The sequence below is a fragment of the Dichotomopilus funicola genome (genome assembly GCF_033296635.1).
Source record: "Dichotomopilus funicola strain CBS 141.50 unplaced genomic scaffold C8A04scaffold_123, whole genome shotgun sequence".
Taxonomy (NCBI): domain Eukaryota; kingdom Fungi; phylum Ascomycota; class Sordariomycetes; order Sordariales; family Chaetomiaceae; genus Dichotomopilus; species Dichotomopilus funicola.
In genome coordinates this window covers 18,726-34,485 of record NW_026944144.1, presented here as the reverse complement: position 1 = coordinate 34,485, position 15,760 = coordinate 18,726, and the positions used below count along the sequence as shown (strand labels likewise).

At 56.4% G+C, this 15,760-nt stretch overlaps 5 protein-coding genes across 5 annotated transcripts; 3 read left to right on the top strand and 2 right to left on the bottom strand.

Moving 5' to 3' along the window:
* Window positions 1-308: 308 nt before the first annotated feature.
* On the bottom strand, window positions 309-4,514 carry C8A04DRAFT_33295 (uncharacterized protein; the record flags this gene model as incomplete). The annotated part of the gene is made up of 1 exon (XM_062782410.1): window positions 309-4,514. One exon carries the CDS (start codon window positions 4,512-4,514, stop codon window positions 309-311), a length of 4,206 nt encoding a protein of 1,401 aa, XP_062632616.1.
* Window positions 4,515-5,253: 739 nt separating this feature from the next.
* C8A04DRAFT_16044 (uncharacterized protein) lies at window positions 5,254-6,840 on the top strand (the record flags this gene model as incomplete). The annotated part of the gene is made up of 1 exon (XM_062778711.1): window positions 5,254-6,840. The coding sequence occupies one exon, from the start codon at window positions 5,254-5,256 to the stop codon at window positions 6,838-6,840; it is 1,587 nt and encodes a 528-aa protein (XP_062632615.1).
* Window positions 6,841-8,153: 1,313 nt separating this feature from the next.
* Window positions 8,154-9,789, top strand: C8A04DRAFT_16037 (glycoside hydrolase family 6 protein; the record flags this gene model as incomplete). Its single annotated transcript, XM_062778708.1, has 3 exons — window positions 8,154-8,245; window positions 8,338-9,446; window positions 9,524-9,789. 3 exons carry the CDS (start codon window positions 8,154-8,156, stop codon window positions 9,787-9,789), a joined length of 1,467 nt encoding a protein of 488 aa, XP_062632614.1.
* Window positions 9,790-9,995: 206 nt separating this feature from the next.
* Window positions 9,996-10,805, bottom strand: C8A04DRAFT_16039 (ThuA-like domain-containing protein; the record flags this gene model as incomplete). The annotated part of the gene is made up of 1 exon (XM_062778710.1): window positions 9,996-10,805. The coding sequence occupies one exon, from the start codon at window positions 10,803-10,805 to the stop codon at window positions 9,996-9,998; it is 810 nt and encodes a 269-aa protein (XP_062632613.1).
* Window positions 10,806-12,576: 1,771 nt separating this feature from the next.
* Window positions 12,577-14,388, top strand: C8A04DRAFT_33291 (major facilitator superfamily domain-containing protein; the record flags this gene model as incomplete). Its single annotated transcript, XM_062782409.1, has 5 exons — window positions 12,577-12,924; window positions 13,009-13,287; window positions 13,365-13,424; window positions 13,479-13,733; window positions 13,801-14,388. The coding sequence occupies 5 exons, from the start codon at window positions 12,577-12,579 to the stop codon at window positions 14,386-14,388; spliced, it is 1,530 nt and encodes a 509-aa protein (XP_062632612.1).
* Between the last annotated feature and the right edge of the window lie 1,372 nt (window positions 14,389-15,760).

The following is a 15,760-nucleotide window of genomic DNA, read 5'->3' as shown; positions in this document are numbered from 1 at the left end:
GCTTCCTTTGAAGGAGGAGGCATATTAGGTTGTGGAAAAAATTGATGTTAGGTGGGAAAAAGACGCGTGTGCCAAGGAATGTTCGACCCGCTTATATGTTCGGCTCGCTTATAAGGTACATTACCTGAATAGTGCGTGTCCTGAGTCAACTCTGATCGATCCTCTTTCGAGAGTGATTTTAATCGGTTCGTAATTCGTTGTAAGGTGAATAGAAAACAGTTATGATACGGACAATACAGGGCTAAAAACGGGGAAGTTGGGAGGTTACATAGAAGAAAAACACCCGATGATTAATTGCCAACGCTGTTTCAAATCAGGTCGCTGCAGCCAGTCTGCCCGTCTGATGACCCCAAGAACAGGTTGGCCAAACCATTGCTGCTGCTCAGCAACCCACCCAGAATTCCGCCGGCACCCAAGCCGCCGTCGTCGGTGAGCTCACCTCCCGTATCGCCCCAGACATTAGCATCACTAAGCAGCCCCAGCCCAGAAGAGGATGGGTCCACCAAAGAAGGATCCAGAGTCGCAGACGACGGGTCTACAAACCCCAACCCGCCGGAGACATCCTGCCCTGAACTGAATGTGTAGTCCGTAGTTGTAAGCTGTAGAGTGTAATCACCACCCCCTCCTACCAAGCCCTGACTATTATCACTTTCTACAAGTACTTGATCTCCTCCCCCCTGAACGGGATCCTGTGAATCCACACCTACTGCCTCAGATTGTGCATCTTGTGGCTGCTGCGGCTCCTTCGGTTCCTGCGTTTCTTCCGCTGCACCGTGCTCGCTATGGCCGCCGTGGGGTTTGTGGCCCCCGCTTGCCCCCTTTTTCGTGGCGTGTTTGATAGCAGCTGCTGTGCCGGCCGCGAGAAGAGTGCCTGTGATTCCCTTTGGGACGGGGAGTCCGGCTTTGTTAAGGGCCGCCGACATCAGAGTGAAGGGAACTGTAGACGGTGTGGGTTGGGTTTGGCGTTGTGGAGCTTTAGTCTGGGGGGCTAGAGGTAGGGGTGAACCGGGAGGCTGCGGGGGTTGCTGTGATTGCTGTGGTGCGTATTGCCAGTGTGGTTGAGTAAGTTGCGGGTTCTGCCCAGAGACGTGGTACACTCCCGGCTGGGTGAGGGCATACTGTACTGAACTAGTACCTGGGGCACCTGGACCAGGATGATAGCCGGTCGGCTGTGTTGGGCCCTGGGGTATCTGTGCAGTCGCCGGGTAAGGGCCAACAAAGTAACCATTACTCTGGGCAAGGTTGGGCCAACTTTGTGGTGGCTGGACGGACGATGCCCATGCTGCGGGCAGTTGTTGGACGTTTCCTTGTGCTGCAAGCGTTTGACCTGGCGGGAGTTGGGCTAAGGTATTCGCTGGAGCTATCCAGCTTTGGCGTTGTTGCGCTGTTGGGTGAGCCTGAAGGATTTGCGTCTGAGCTTGAGCGTGAACTTGGACCTGGACTTCAGCTTGTGGTTGGAGATGAGGCTGGGCTTGGAAGTGGGGGGGCTGAATTTGAGGTTGGGGTTGAGGCTGCCAAACTTGTGGAGGCGTGGGCCCAGTGGTGACCGGATTTGAGGCGGTGGCTGTACTTGATACAGGCGCAGGATGCCCTATCGGGGCAATCCAAGATGCTCTTTGCGGCCCGGTCTGCTGAGGGACCTGATATTGAGATAGATGTGGAGCCACACCAAAGTAGTTCGGCTGTTGAGCGTTGTTTTGGGGTGGCGGTGACCCCGGAGTGCCTTGGGGAGCTACGTTTTGTCCCGTGTGAGGCATCTGGCCCCCATATACTGCCGGGGTCCAACTTTGAGCTTGGCCATGATTCCACATGTGCTGGACAGGATATGTAGCGACAGCACCCTGAGCTGGAGCCTGGGGAACCCCGGCCCCTGGGGCGTGAGGACTGGGAACCAGAGTTGGCGGGCCCCATTGCTGGTGCTGTAACGGAGAGTTGATTGGATACGTCTGTTGAACGGTTGCTGCTGCGGGCGTGCTAGGCCCAGTAAGACCTGGGTGAACAGGAGGCCCAGTTTGAGGAGGAGAAACCTGTACGTTCGACGGAGCGATCTGGCCTATTGGAGCTCCGTAAGATCCCCCATTGGGAGGGGGTGATGAAGGTTGCGGCTGTGGTGATGGTGCTCCTGTTGGTTGGTGAAGACCAGCTTGTGGTGCCGCTTGCCGATTCTCGTCAAGCGCTGCCCTCTCAAACTCCTCAGTCACAGCCCTAGGAGATGAGATCTGGTTGATTGATAAAGCAGACGTGGCGGGTATTTCTGGTTCAAGGGATTCTTGGCAGGTAGGGCTCCCCGTCACGTCCGTCGCTGGCTGTTCCGTCGCGTTCTGAGGCTCTGCCAAGGACGATGAGCTCGATGAAGGCTGTGGGGCGACTGTTTCTCCATCCTGGGTGCCCGTCGCTTCCGACAAAGACAGATTCGATGTGCCCGGGGTTACTGAAACGGCGTTGGCTGTAGAAGGCGATGACCGACTGGATTGCCCCTGAGTAATGGGTAATGCGTCTACAGAAGCCTCCAGCGGCACACTGGTAATAGGGGCTTGTGGTTGTGGACTAGGCTGTTGCGGAGGATCAGGCGTTGGGGTGCCAGGGTACGCGCCTTGCAATTCCTGGTTCGGGAAACCTGGCACCGGTTGCAGCTGTGGATATGTTGCTGGATGAGCCTGGACTGGGACACCGGTCGGCCCGGCGGGAAAGCGGTAGCCCTGCAGTGAGCTTTGAGGCGGAGCGTGTGGCATGACCTGCCCGGAATTTGTCCCTGCTTGAGGGGGCTGGGCCCAGTAGGGAATTTGTCCCGTATTATTCTGAGAAATTTGTGCATAAACAGGGCCGGGCTGAACCGTAAACCCCATGCTGGGCTGTGAGAGGCTGGCTGCCTGACCCTGGGGCTGAACTTGTGGCTGAGGGGTTTGCTGGAGATGTATTTGCTGTGAAGGAGCTTGTTGCGGTTGGCCTTGGGCTACGGCTGCACTGTTTGCTGCTGCTGCTGCCTTCATTTGTGACTTTTGCCGATGCAGCGCGGCAGCTTGTGCAGCAGCCACCTGGGCATTGGTAGCGGCAGCATGGGCCGTGGTCGCTGCATTCTTGATAGCCCCCCCGAACCTGCTTGCCGTCTTCTTGCTCCATTTTACCGTGTCCTTGCTGAAAACAGAGTTTGTGAAGCCGCTGAGACTGTTGCTAGCCCCGGAATACTTGCTCGGCTTTGGTGTAGGCGGTTGGGGGAACGACTGAGGAGTGTACTGAGACGGTGTCGAGGGAATAGCTGAAGGAGGAAGCGGGTGAGTTGTGCTAGGGGTGACCTGTGATCCCTGGATGGGGAAGGTCTGTGGCCGAGCTGGGAAGGCCGCGGGTGTGTACAACGCAGGGCTTTGGGGTCGGACAAGTGCTGGCCCTGTAGCCATTGATGTTGCGGTCGTGGTGGCCATAGTCGTCGCCGTCGGGCAGTCTTGGCGTTGGATGGATGTTCTCTGTGGCCCAGGTACGGGAAAGCTGGCGGCGTGGTGAAGATGGCTAGGGTAGATTATCGGGGGTGCTGCTGAGACGGAAGGTGGTGGAACTGAGGTGGCGTTGGAACTTGACGAAAGAGATTGGGGTTGGGAATATGAGCTTGGTGCCGGTGAAGGGTGGTCCATTGGAATTAACTGTTGAGGACTGGGGCTGGTAGGAGACCGGTAATTTTGCGATTGATCCGTTGGGGGAGTCACGGTCGGGCTTGGATACTGAGTTGACGATGCTTCGTCCAAAGCAAGCTTGGGTGGGGGTAGCGGGGCAGGATGGTGCGGTATGAGACCCTCATGATCTGGGGGGCCAGACTTTTCCACGGGAATCAATCCGTCATCGTATTGCCCGGCTTTCGACTGGTCCAATGATGTATCCTGAATCGGTACCGGTACTGCCACTGTAGGCCCGACCGTTGAAGGCTGACTTCGAACGTCTAGCTCGACGTTTGAATGGGAGGCAGATTCTGCAGCTTGGATGTCCGAAGTTGCCGGGGTCGCGGCAATCATCTGGCGATTGAGCGGCTGCTCTAAGGGCTCGGAGCCAGCAAGTTCGGCCACAAACGCTTGACTTGGCTGCTGATAGTATAGCCCCGGGCCGGCTTGCGGAGATTCCATTTCCTGAGCAGGTAGCGTTGGCAGACCGGGAATCTCAAAACTGTGTGCCTGAGGGGTAGATAATGTAGTAGCAGCTTGGTACGGCCGGTACCCACCGTGTATGTTTGCCGTCTGAGGAGTTGACACTGGAGTTGGGGGTGAAAGAGGACCCGTTCTAAGATCCTGTCCAGGTACAATTGGCACCCCGGGGATACCTGAGACTCCAACAGGTTTTCGTTGAACACGTAGCGGGGCTGGGGACATGCTCCCTTTTAGGGCTATGCCGGCCACGGCAGAAGGCAACGGGCCGGGGAGTGGTTGCTGCGGCGCGTCTAAGGGCGGAGGCCGGTACGGGACATACTGTCGTCCCGCATCGCCGACAGCGTCAACCGAAGGGTCCACCCAGCCGTTGCCATTGTAAGCCATGATACGCGGAGAAGGATACGAATGATGCCAAGGTCGAGATACAAAGTACCTCAGGATTCAACTTGACGCAGTCGCAAGACGCCAATTCCGCTGCTTATTTGGTTGACGATGCGGTGTTTGAGCTCTGTGTCACTGTGAAGGTTGAAAGTGCCGACCGGCCTTTGGCGACGTGGGGTTTTCAGCTGAAGACCTGGGCCATGCCGGGACGGCGACTTCGGCACAACAGTCTGTTCACGATGGTCTAGTCCATAAGCGGGTGTCCTCGCTTCGATGTATGTTAGCAAGGGACCTGGACCACATGGATGGTGTAGCTTCTTACCCAAAACGTTCGGGGTTGTGTCTCGTTAAATGTCTTCACTTTATTCCTCTCCCTGACTTCGATTCAATTGGAGCAACGGTTCACGTTTCCCACATGTCAACTTTTACCTTCTTCCCCCAGCGGACTAATTCTAACAAACAGATTGTGACCCAATATATTAACCCGAGCTCAAAGGTTCCTCACTAACAACTTTTTCAGCCGCGCTTTGTCCCTGCAAGATACCGGCGAAAACGCCTTGGCGGAAATAGTCTTGGCGCCCTGCCGTCAATGCTGCCAGAAGCGTTCCTTCCCAAATCGCATTTCCGACGCACGGCCATGGATCTCACCAGTTGTCCATGGTTATCCGGGTCATATTTGTTATTTCTTCAAGAAATGCAATTGATTGTCCTCACTGGCAGATTTCATTAGAATCGGGGCGATATGGCCCATCCATCAAGTTTCGCAAACGATTTCCTCCAGCGGCTTGCATCGCGACCGGCCGCTGACCACGACCTCCCAACTTTCGACTTCTTAAACGCGTCAGATCGCGACTTGATCGTGACCAATAGCACACCAGAAACCTTCCATTTGGGTACCGGCGCCTCTATTTTCACACGCTGTCTTTTACCCGCCATCGCCTCAGCCCAGCATGAGGTCATCCTCGTCACCTGTTTTTGGGCGCGGTCAAAGACCTTGACGTCTCTCAGCGATGCCCTCACCAAGCTTGCAATCCACCGGCAGCAACTGATTCAAGACACAACTGCGCGGGGGTCACCTAGCATTCCACCACTAAACATCCGCATCTGCCTCTCGTCTCGATCCCTGTTCCAAAAGCTCCTACATCCGCAATCCCGTGATGGCTTTATCTACCCGCCCTCGTCATGGGAAGCCGAACTGGGTCTACCTGACCCGAGCGTACTCGAAGCCGGCGGTATTCACCTGCGCATCAAAAGTCTCTTCTTTCTTCCATTTAGCGTCATGCACCCCAAGTTTGTCATTATCGACAGGCAAAAAGCATTCGTCCCGAGTTGCAATGTTAGCTGGGAGCCCTGGCTGGAGGGTTGTGTCGAGCTGTCAGGTGGTGCGGTTGGGGGATTGTTTGAGTTTTACTCGCGGACTTGGGAGATACCGAGCGAGGCTCATACACTCCTTGTTCCGCGTCACGATACTGCGGGTGATGGGAGAGCGTCGAATACGCGAGAAGCAAATCTCCCCTTGGTCCGGAGTACCGCGGACCAGAGCATTGCTCTCGACTCCCCCATGCCGCTTCCAACGTTCATACTCGGCTCTTCGCATCACCAAAACCCACGATTCCGTCCGTTTCCGTGGCAGAATTCGGCTGCGCCGCCTGGAACTCCCTTGAACGTTGCCTTGTTTCAGCTCTTCGAGAAAGCACAGCAACGCATCTACGTGCAGACACCCAACCTAACCTGCGAACCCGTCCTCGCCGCTCTTCTTGACGCTCTTACGCGTGGTGTCGACGTGACGATTGTGACGAGCCGCAACATGATGGTCATGGAGCAGCTCATCACGGCAGGCACGACGACAGGCTGGAAACTGCGCTCGTTTATCCGGCGATATCAACGGCTGAGAGCCGATGATGGGGGAAAGGGTGGTCTCGGGGCGAGCAATACTGCCGACGTGGACCTTGAAGCCGGCTTAGTTGGGCGTCGACCGGGAGGCACAGCCAACACCCGGATTGGACGGCTTCGGGTCTCGTACTTTCGCGCAAAGCAGCCCCAGGCGCTAGATAATGGGAGTCCCCAAGGCGGAAGAAGGCAGGAACTTGGCGGGGATGAAGAAGTAGAAGAACCCGTGCACTCGCACTTGAAACTGACTATAGTCGATGGGGAGTATGCAGTCCTCGGGTCTGGGAACCTAGACCGTGCGAGCTTTTTTACCAGTCAAGAGCTTGGCATCATGTTCCAAGACCGGGAGTTCTGCGCGACGGTCAAGTCAGGGGTAGACGAAGTGCTAAATGGGCGACTAGCACTGGTGTTCGAGTCGGACGACGCGAGAAATGATTGATTAATTAGACGGTCATGAAGAACGGAGAAAGAAGGCGCAGAGCCCGAAAGATAATTAGCAGATAGCTTATCGCTGCTTGAATTCCAAAGCACGCAAGCTCGCTGCTGGATGCACAAGATGAGCTCGGTCGTGGGCCGGTCGTCTTGTTTTGGCAACGGATGGTGCTGGCCGGGCACACATGACTTTGTTTTCGTTGATTTCTCGACTATTCGGCTCGCCCGGCCAGCATCCGTGAGTGGGACGATTCCACGATAGGAAACCGGCCGAGAAATGCAACGACGGCCGGAACACTCGCTCGTCTTTTCCGCCGAGGCCACGGCAGCCGCTTTCTGGGGCTTCTGGCGCCCTGGAGGTGCAGCCGTGCAAGGGAACGGAGGAAGGCAGAGCTCATTCTCCATTGTGATTTCACCCCGGTTCTCCCCATTGTCAGCCGCTCTGCCCCCCCCGCGCCGAGAGGTTCAATTGAAGACTCGAATGTGTCGCGCTGGGGCATTTTAGGGTAGCGCCGCAGGCAGAGCCGCGCGCGCTGTTCCGTTCCCGGATATCCAGGAACGTGGACTTCCGAAAAGATCTGGCCAGGCCTCGAGTTTCCTGGTTCCGCCTTCAACGTCCCTTTGCAACTTCCCACGGAAAACCCGGTTGGCGGATCCTGCGCGCATTTTGATTCGTGGATCTCGGACAATTGAGCTTTCGTCGACCTGGTTCCTGGGACCCTCTCTCGAGCCTCTTGAGCTTCTTTCTCGTCGAACCCTTGCATAGGGTCGCAACCCTTGCTCTTGGCCTTCTTAGTCTTCCGTTCGCCGTCCCTTAACGCCCCCCGCCTAGGCTCCTTAACTTCGCACAGCAACCACAGCACCCCACTCTTGACGCTGAAGCTGGGCCGGGCCCGCACGGCTAGCGCCGTCAAAGGACCCTTCGATTTGGCTTCCATGGCGTTTTCGGCGCGTCTTTCCCCGGAGATCCACTTAGGGGATTATCCTACTAGGTAAAGAAGCTGGGGAAGTTGACGATGGGAGCGCCACTGAGCAAATGCAGTCCCGCATGAGGTTTGAACCTCCCCGGGATCATGATCCCGTCGATCCGGCTGTTCTATTTCTGATCTGAGGGGAATCTCGTTCTCTTCCGTGGATGTTCTTGGATGCGCCACAGAAGCGGCGAGGCACAACCTAAGAACAACCGGGAGTAACGAGGGACTCTGGGGCAAGGAGGTATTCAGAGAGAGCCATAAAGAGGGTGTATTCCCCCACTCTTGCTGGCCTCTTTCTGTCTTGCTCTCCCAGGTCCATCAGCTTGCTTCTGCCTGACACTTCACCATGGTCAAGTTCCTTCTTGCTGCGGCCGCCCTTGCGGCCACTGCCCTCGCTGTTCCTGTTGTGGAAGAGCGCCAGAACTGCGGCTCCCAATGGTTAGTGATTTGTGTTTGTTTTTTTCTCCTCCCTTTTGGTCTCCAACCTCTTAGCACGCAGTAACATCTTGCTGATTTACATCTCGATGCAGGAGCCAGTGCGGCGGTAACGGCTGGCAGGGCGCGACCTGCTGCCAGTCCGGCTCAACCTGTGTTAAACAGAACGACTGGTACTTCCAGTGTATCCCCGGTGCTGCGGCAACCACCACCACCACCTCCAAGCCGCCCGCGAGCACGACGACCACGTCAAAGAGCTCGACAAGCACCAAGACCACCGTCACCACCACCAGCACGACCAAGACCGGTGGCACGACGACATCAACCACCACCAAGGCCCCTTCGACCACCGTCACGGGCGGTGCTACGGTTACGGCCAGCTACACCGGCAACCCCTTCGAGGGCGTCCAGCTGTGGGCCAACTCGTACTACTCGTCCGAGGTGTACAACCTGGCAATTCCCAGCCTAAGCGGCGCCCAGGCGACCGGCGCGGCGGCCGTGGCCAAGGTGCCCAGCTTCCAGTGGCTCGACCGCAACGTCACCCTCGACACTCTCATGGTCGACACTCTCAACGACATCCGGGCGGCCAACGCCGCCGGTGCCAACCCGCCGTACGCCGCCCAGCTGGTGGTCTACGATCTGCCCGACCGTGACTGCGCTGCGTTGGCGTCCAACGGCGAGTTCTCGATTGCCAACGGCGGCGCTGCGAACTACAAGTCGTACATTGCCCGCATTCGCCAGCTGCTGATCCAGTACTCGGACATCCGCACCATCCTCGTCGTCGAGCCCGACTCGCTCGCCAACATGGTCACCAACCTGAACCAGCCCAAGTGCGGCAACGCGGCCTCCACCTACAAGGAGCTTGTCACCTACGCCATCAAGGAGTTGAACCTTGCCAACGTGGCCATGTACCTAGATGCCGGCCACGCTGGCTGGCTCGGCTGGCCTGCTAACATCCAGCCTGCGGCCACGCTGTTCGCCGGCATCTACAAGGACGCCGGTCAGCCCGCGGCCGTGCGTGGTCTGGCCACCAACGTCGCCAACTACAACGCCTGGAGCGTGTCCACCGCGCCCTCGTACACTCAGGGCAACGCCAACTACGACGAGAAGCACTACGTTGAGGCCTTTAGCCCGCTCCTTAACGCTGCCGGCTTCCCGGCCAAGTTCATCACCGACACCGGTCGCAGCGGCAAGCAGCCCACTGGTATGTTTTTTTTGGCTTGAACCCCTACTTAAACCTTGTTCATCCCCTTGATCAGAAATGTCTAACACTCTTTCCAGGCCAAACGGAATGGGGTCACTGGTGCAACGCTGTCGGCACTGGCTTCGGCCTGCGCCCATCGGCCAACACCGGCCACGACCTGCTCGACGCCTTTGTCTGGGTTAAGCCCGGTGGTGAGTGCGACGGCACCAGCGACACCAGCGCTGTCCGCTATGACGCCAACTGCGGCCTGTCGGACGCCCTCAAGCCTGCCCCTGAGGCCGGCCAGTGGTTCCAGGCCTACTTTGTGCAGCTCCTCACCAACGCCAACCCGCCTTTCTACTAAACGGCCAAGGCACCCCATGCGGAATCATGATTGGTTAACAATTGGTTCCGGAGCGTATTATATATCCTCCATCCTGTACATATTAGTAACCCTCAGTTAGACAAAGAGTCATCGGAAAGAGTTGTACATACACACAGATTACTCATGTCTCCGTCTTCGGTCTCTGTGATTTGTCCCTTGCAGTCCCAACTAGGTAATTAGTTCTTTCACTCTTGAACGTCCGTGGCAAACCCGCCCGCCCATAAAATCCCCCCTAACAGTTGCCCCATGAACCAGTCATCCTCATACGCCTCGTCAAAGTGACCCAGGGCCGTGTAGAAACAGCGACCGCCCTCCAACTCCTGACACCACACAAGTGGGTGGTCTTCCCCATGCGTACCGCCCTCATACGACGCCTCGTCCACGGTCAAAAGCACATGCAACCCCTTCCCGTCCTCCGTCTTGGTCTCGCGTGGGTGCGTTTTGAAATTATACCACTCGTCCATCCACGTCCGTTCTGTCCTGACCTCTGATGTGTCCACTGTCTTCGAGTCACCTTTCCGAATATCACCCTCTTCTCCTTGTCCTCCTCCTCCTCCCAGAGACACCCCACGCCTCATGATCGCATGCCCCGGCTCCAACACCTTCACCTTTCCCCACTGCGGCACCGGGTGATTCGCAAACACCGCCCCAATCAACCGGGCATACCAATCCGACGACTCCATAGCAAAACTCGCACAATGCACGCCCACCACCCCACCCCCACCCCATACAAACCCTTTGAACGCATCCAGCTGGGCCTCGTCGTCAAAGATCTCGCCGGAGCATTGCAGCAGGACGATGACGCGGTAAGTAGACAGTGACGACGGCGTGAAGCGGGCCGGATCTTCGGTGGCGTCGACCTCGAAGGTGGGTGTGGAGAGCGGTCCCAGACGGCGCAAGCCGTGGATCCCGGCTGGGATGGACGCGTGTCGGTAGGCGGTGGTGCGGCTGAAAATGAGGATTTTGAAGGGTGTTGTTGTTTGGGGGTTTGACATCGTTCTTGATCGGCTAGTGTGTGAGAGTGACGATAGGAAGTGGGCGAGGGACTCTGAGGGAGTCAGCTAGTGGGTGAGCGCCTAGGATTGCGGGCGTACACAATAACTAAGCTAACTGTCGTCTCGTGGGTGGTGGGGGTTGGTCTTTGACTCTTTCCCCTTAAACGCCGTGATGTCGAAAAGTCTGGACCCAGGAGCGCGAAACCATGTGTCTCAGAAATGTATTTTTGGAGGTTAACACATGGTTGCGTGCGGGGTCGGGCAGTTGGAGAAGCACTAGGAATCAGCCTCAGATGGGGGCCGAAGAACCCCTGGAACCAAGGTAAAGAATAACGTCCGAAGGCTCAAACACCCGCAAAACCTAAGAAAATCTCAGGTCACCGTCAAGTTGATCAATTCTTGGCATCCGTTCTAGGGGATCTCGTAAGGAGTCCATGGTCAGGTCGTGTGATAGCCTTCGGTTAGCGCTCATTAATTATGCAGCACAGTGGTGGTTGTTGATAAATACCTAAGGTAGGTACAACAACACAAAACAACGTTTGAGGCAAAACACCCTGAGGAACCGGACGGTGCGGGTAACAAGTCTATCCTACAATCCTTAGTAATTACATGCAACTGTTGTGAACGAATAATTGTGTAGCAGATGTTGTTATTACTAATTGGGTATTTAATTATGCCTCTCGTCTATTCATCACCACCTAGTAGAACTCAGTCATCATCAACCCTATTTCGCCCCCCCTACTCCCATTTTTCATATTTTCCGACAACGCGTATGTTCAATGACAAAACCGACTCCCGAGTCTCCAACCGATCCCCGGGGAGCTCCGCCATCCCCCACGCCCCCGCAAGGCTCATGGCTCACGGAATCCCAGCCATTCCACCACACCGCGTGCGCCGACGCCGGCGCGGTACTGGGACGTGCCTCCGAATAGTGGTTTTTCTTACCGAAACCGTGGGTCGCGGCGATGTCGTGATCAGTACCTTGCTCTGCCTTGTCAAAGAGAGGGGAAACTCGCATCGTTCTCAGTGTTTCAATGGCGGCCGTTGCGTGCGTGGGGGCGACGGCCCAATGATGTGGACTGAATCGATATGTCGCAATTCTAGCGGAAATGTAGCCATCCATCACCAACACGCAAAACCACGCGAGAGCACCTCCCAGCAGACCCGGAATAAGCTCAAGCGACACGGAACTTGGCCGGCAACCCGGCGGCTTGGGAGCTAAGGTGTGGGGTTTTCGCCCTGAGAACCATGGTTCCAGGTTGCGAAGCAGAAAAGACTAGCGTTCGTGGGACCGTGGTGGGATGGAACAGTGGGCGCGGCCGAGTTCGTGCGTACCTGATCTGCTTGAGTGATGGGATCGGAATCGACGGGAACTGGGGTTTCTTGTCCCCCTCTTCTACTACAAGTAGCTTTTCAGTCAAGTCCTTAATAAATAAGAGCCTGGGTCGACCGAATAAAAGGGAAGGCCGTGTTCTCGTCCGTCTTTCCATTCGGTCTTTTGTTAACCAGCAGCCGATCCCACCCTCTTATACACCCCGTCGCCCCTCTCTTCTTTCACCTCTGGCGTGTTCGGCTGTAGCCGTCACGACGACCGTTGGCTGCGTGGGAAGCCGCTGCAGGAACTGAACCCAATCCCTTCACTCGATAGGCTCGTTTTCTCCCGAGACAGTTTCAGTACACCCGCGTGTGCTGCGTTGGCTGAGGGAGTGCCGTGTTGTGACATCCGCCAAAGGTTCCCGCCGTCGCGGCTCACTATCCTTTTATTTCCACCATGTCATCCGAACCAACGGAAAAGGGCCACGGCCCGGCCCTTCATGGGGGCGACACCACGCCCGAGGTGGGCACCCTCCATGACCGGAAGCTCAAGGAGGAACTGGAGCCGTCGTCTGGGTCGGATATCGCCGTGGTTGAATCCGGAGCGATCAATGAGAAGGCGCTGCTCCGCAAGCTCGACTGGCGACTGATGCCTGCGGTGGGGATCCTGTATCTGCTCTCCTTCCTCGACCGTAGCAACGTCGGCAACGCGCGCATCGAGGGCCTCGCCGACGACGTGGGCATGACAGGGAACCAGTATCTCACTGGCTTGACGCTGTATTTTATTGGTTATGTCCTGTTTGAAGTAATTACTACTCCAGCCCCCTAGCCCCCTGTCTCTTGCGTTGAATCTTACGAGACTAACCAAGCTCTCGTTCTCTTTGTTTAGGTACCTTGCAACATCGTTCTGAAGCGGACGACGCCCCGGTTCTGGCTACCCACTCTGACAGTTGTCTGGGGCATTGTGGCCACGCTGATGGGTCTGGTCCAAAACCTGACCGGCTTCTTCATCGCCCGTTTTTTCCTGGGTGTGACTGAATCCGGTCTCTTCCCCGGCGTGGTGTACTATTTTTCCATGTGGTATCAGAGGCGGGAGCGGCAATTTCGTATTTCGCTGTTCTTTGGTTTTGCTGCCCTGGCTGGGTCTTTTGGTGGTATCCTCGCATATGTGAGTGATTACCCCTTACCTCCCCCCACCCCTTTTTTCCCTAGCCGGCCTGACAGGATACTGACGTTCGTCGATAGGGCATTGGCCACATGGGGGGCATCGTTTGGGAAAATGGTTGGCGCTGGATCTTTATTCTGGTCAGTTCGCACCTCGGTTTCGAGTGCCATGCCCGCGATTTAACACGTCAATAGGAAGGTATTGCCACCGTGCTGGTCGCCGTAGCGGCCTACGGGTTCATCCACAACTACCCTGAGACGGCCACATTTCTATCCGAGCCAGAGCGTGATTTCATTCGTCACCGCCTCGCGATCGATAGCGATGCGACTCGTGACGAACGTTTCACCTGGAACAATGTGTTCAGCGCGCTAGGCGATCCCAAGAGCTGGCTGTACGGCATGAGCTTCCACTTCATGAGCCTGCCCCTGTACACTTTCTCGCTATTCTTGGTACGCCTCTCGTTCTGTTTCTCCACCCCCCACCTTCGCACTGTCGCTAATCCCATTCTCTCCACAGCCCACCATCATCAAGGATCTCGGTTATAAGGCGGCCAACGCCCAGCTCCTAACCATCCCTCCTTATGCCCTCGCATTCGTCCTCACCGTCGGCGTGGCCGTCTTGTCGGAGCGCACAAACCAACGCGCCATCTTCATCATTGGCTCCGCCGTCGTCGCCATCATCGGCTACATCATCCTAATCGCGAACCCGGACCCGTCCGGCCGCCCCGGTGTCTCCTACCTCGGCACCTTCTTCGCGGCGGGCGGCATCTACCCAGCCACGGCCCTCGCACTCTCGTGGCCGGCCATCAACGTGTCTGGACAGACCAAGCGGGCCGTGGCCAACGGCATGCAGATCAGCATCGGCAACATGGGAGCCGTCATCGGGACGCAGCTGTACCGAGCGAACGACGGGCCGCACTACTTTGTCGGGCACGGGACTGCCATCGGGTACTTGGTGGGCGAGATTGTCATTTCTGTGCTGCTGTACTTTTTGCTCAAGCGGGAGAATGAGCGGCGCGAGGCCATCACGCCCGAGGTGAAGGAAGTCGGCCAGTTGGAAGACTGGACCGGCGATGAGGACCCACGGTGGCGTTTCCAGTACTGAAGGGGAGAGGAGTTGGTGGAACAGATTTACGGCATTGTTGTTGGAAATACCCGATTATGACCCGATAATTAAAGGAACCTAGAGAGTTGACCATAAATTTTAACTTGGACGGGAGCCGAGCGTTCCTTGCCGGCTTGAAACGGTGACTCTCTTGGCGTTATTTCAATTCGATTAGTTGACTAGGTAATTGAGGAACATTAGTTAGGCCGACGACCTTCCGTTGATCGCTTTGAACCCAAGACGGTGGGATAGTGCTCGAAGAAGGCCCCAAGTCTGGGGGGCAGCCGTTCAAAACCACCCTCAACAGCGGATGTGAGGTTGTTTATTGACCTTCGGTGCACCCTACATAAAAGCAAGCGTAAAGCTCGAGACCCCAGGTTTTTATGTTCCTCGTGGAGATTTGCCGAAACGGGCAAGGGGCTACCAGTTATAAAGGAAGTCGCACCCCACGAAAGGCCGATGGGAACCGTCAACACCCGCGCCATTCCAGGTCCTCCAGGTGTAATTTTCATGTCCCACAGTCCATCCTGCTCCTAGACTGTCCCGCACGCGTAATTGTAAGGCAGCACTCGAGCCATCGCTTAACTACTTATCGTTATTGATCAGCGTGAGTTTCTCTGCCTCGCAGGTAACTCCTCCGTGCAGAGTCAAAGAACATGAGACGACGGGCCAGTGGGCCCTCTGAGGGCCATCGAATCGTTCGACAGCACAGCGAGCGTTGAACCGGGCTAGAAGCCTTGGCGCGGCTGGTGCCGCCTTCATTTTGGCGCGGGCGATCTCCCGGGGATGTCTGACGCATGCGGCACAACCAGTCCGCGTTTCACCGACAGCACATCACTTATTTCCTTCTTTTTTTCTTCTGTTATAACTTCTCCCTTAACGAGCGGCCCGCGAGGAATGTGTCCAAGTCCAGCATGCTATTCTTGTTGTCGGTATGTACCTACCTGATGGGAGATACGCCTTATTAATCGAGCCAAATATATTTGCAGTGCCCTCCCAACTCCTGCATGTCATCAACCAAGACTGGGCTGAGCCCCCGCTGCTCCAATTGCCATGAGGCATGCAGGAGTTCAATTTGTTTCGAGTCTCGACGTTGACCACCTGCAGTGAAGAAATTCCAGGTTTGACGCGGTGGGGTGTCGGCGGCCCGCGATTGGCGCGTTCCGGCTCGTTTCCAGCGTCGGTTTTCAGTTTGGTCGATTCGGCATCAGACCGAAATGGTCGTAATTCTTGGCCTTATTTTTCTTTTCCTAATGTGTCTTCCCTCTTTCCGTCCAGCTAGCAGTTGGCAGGCAGCACTGCATCATGGTTGGACAATCGTGGACCAGGTTGGTTTCACAGAAGCTTCCACGGGGCCCAGAACCCGGCGCAG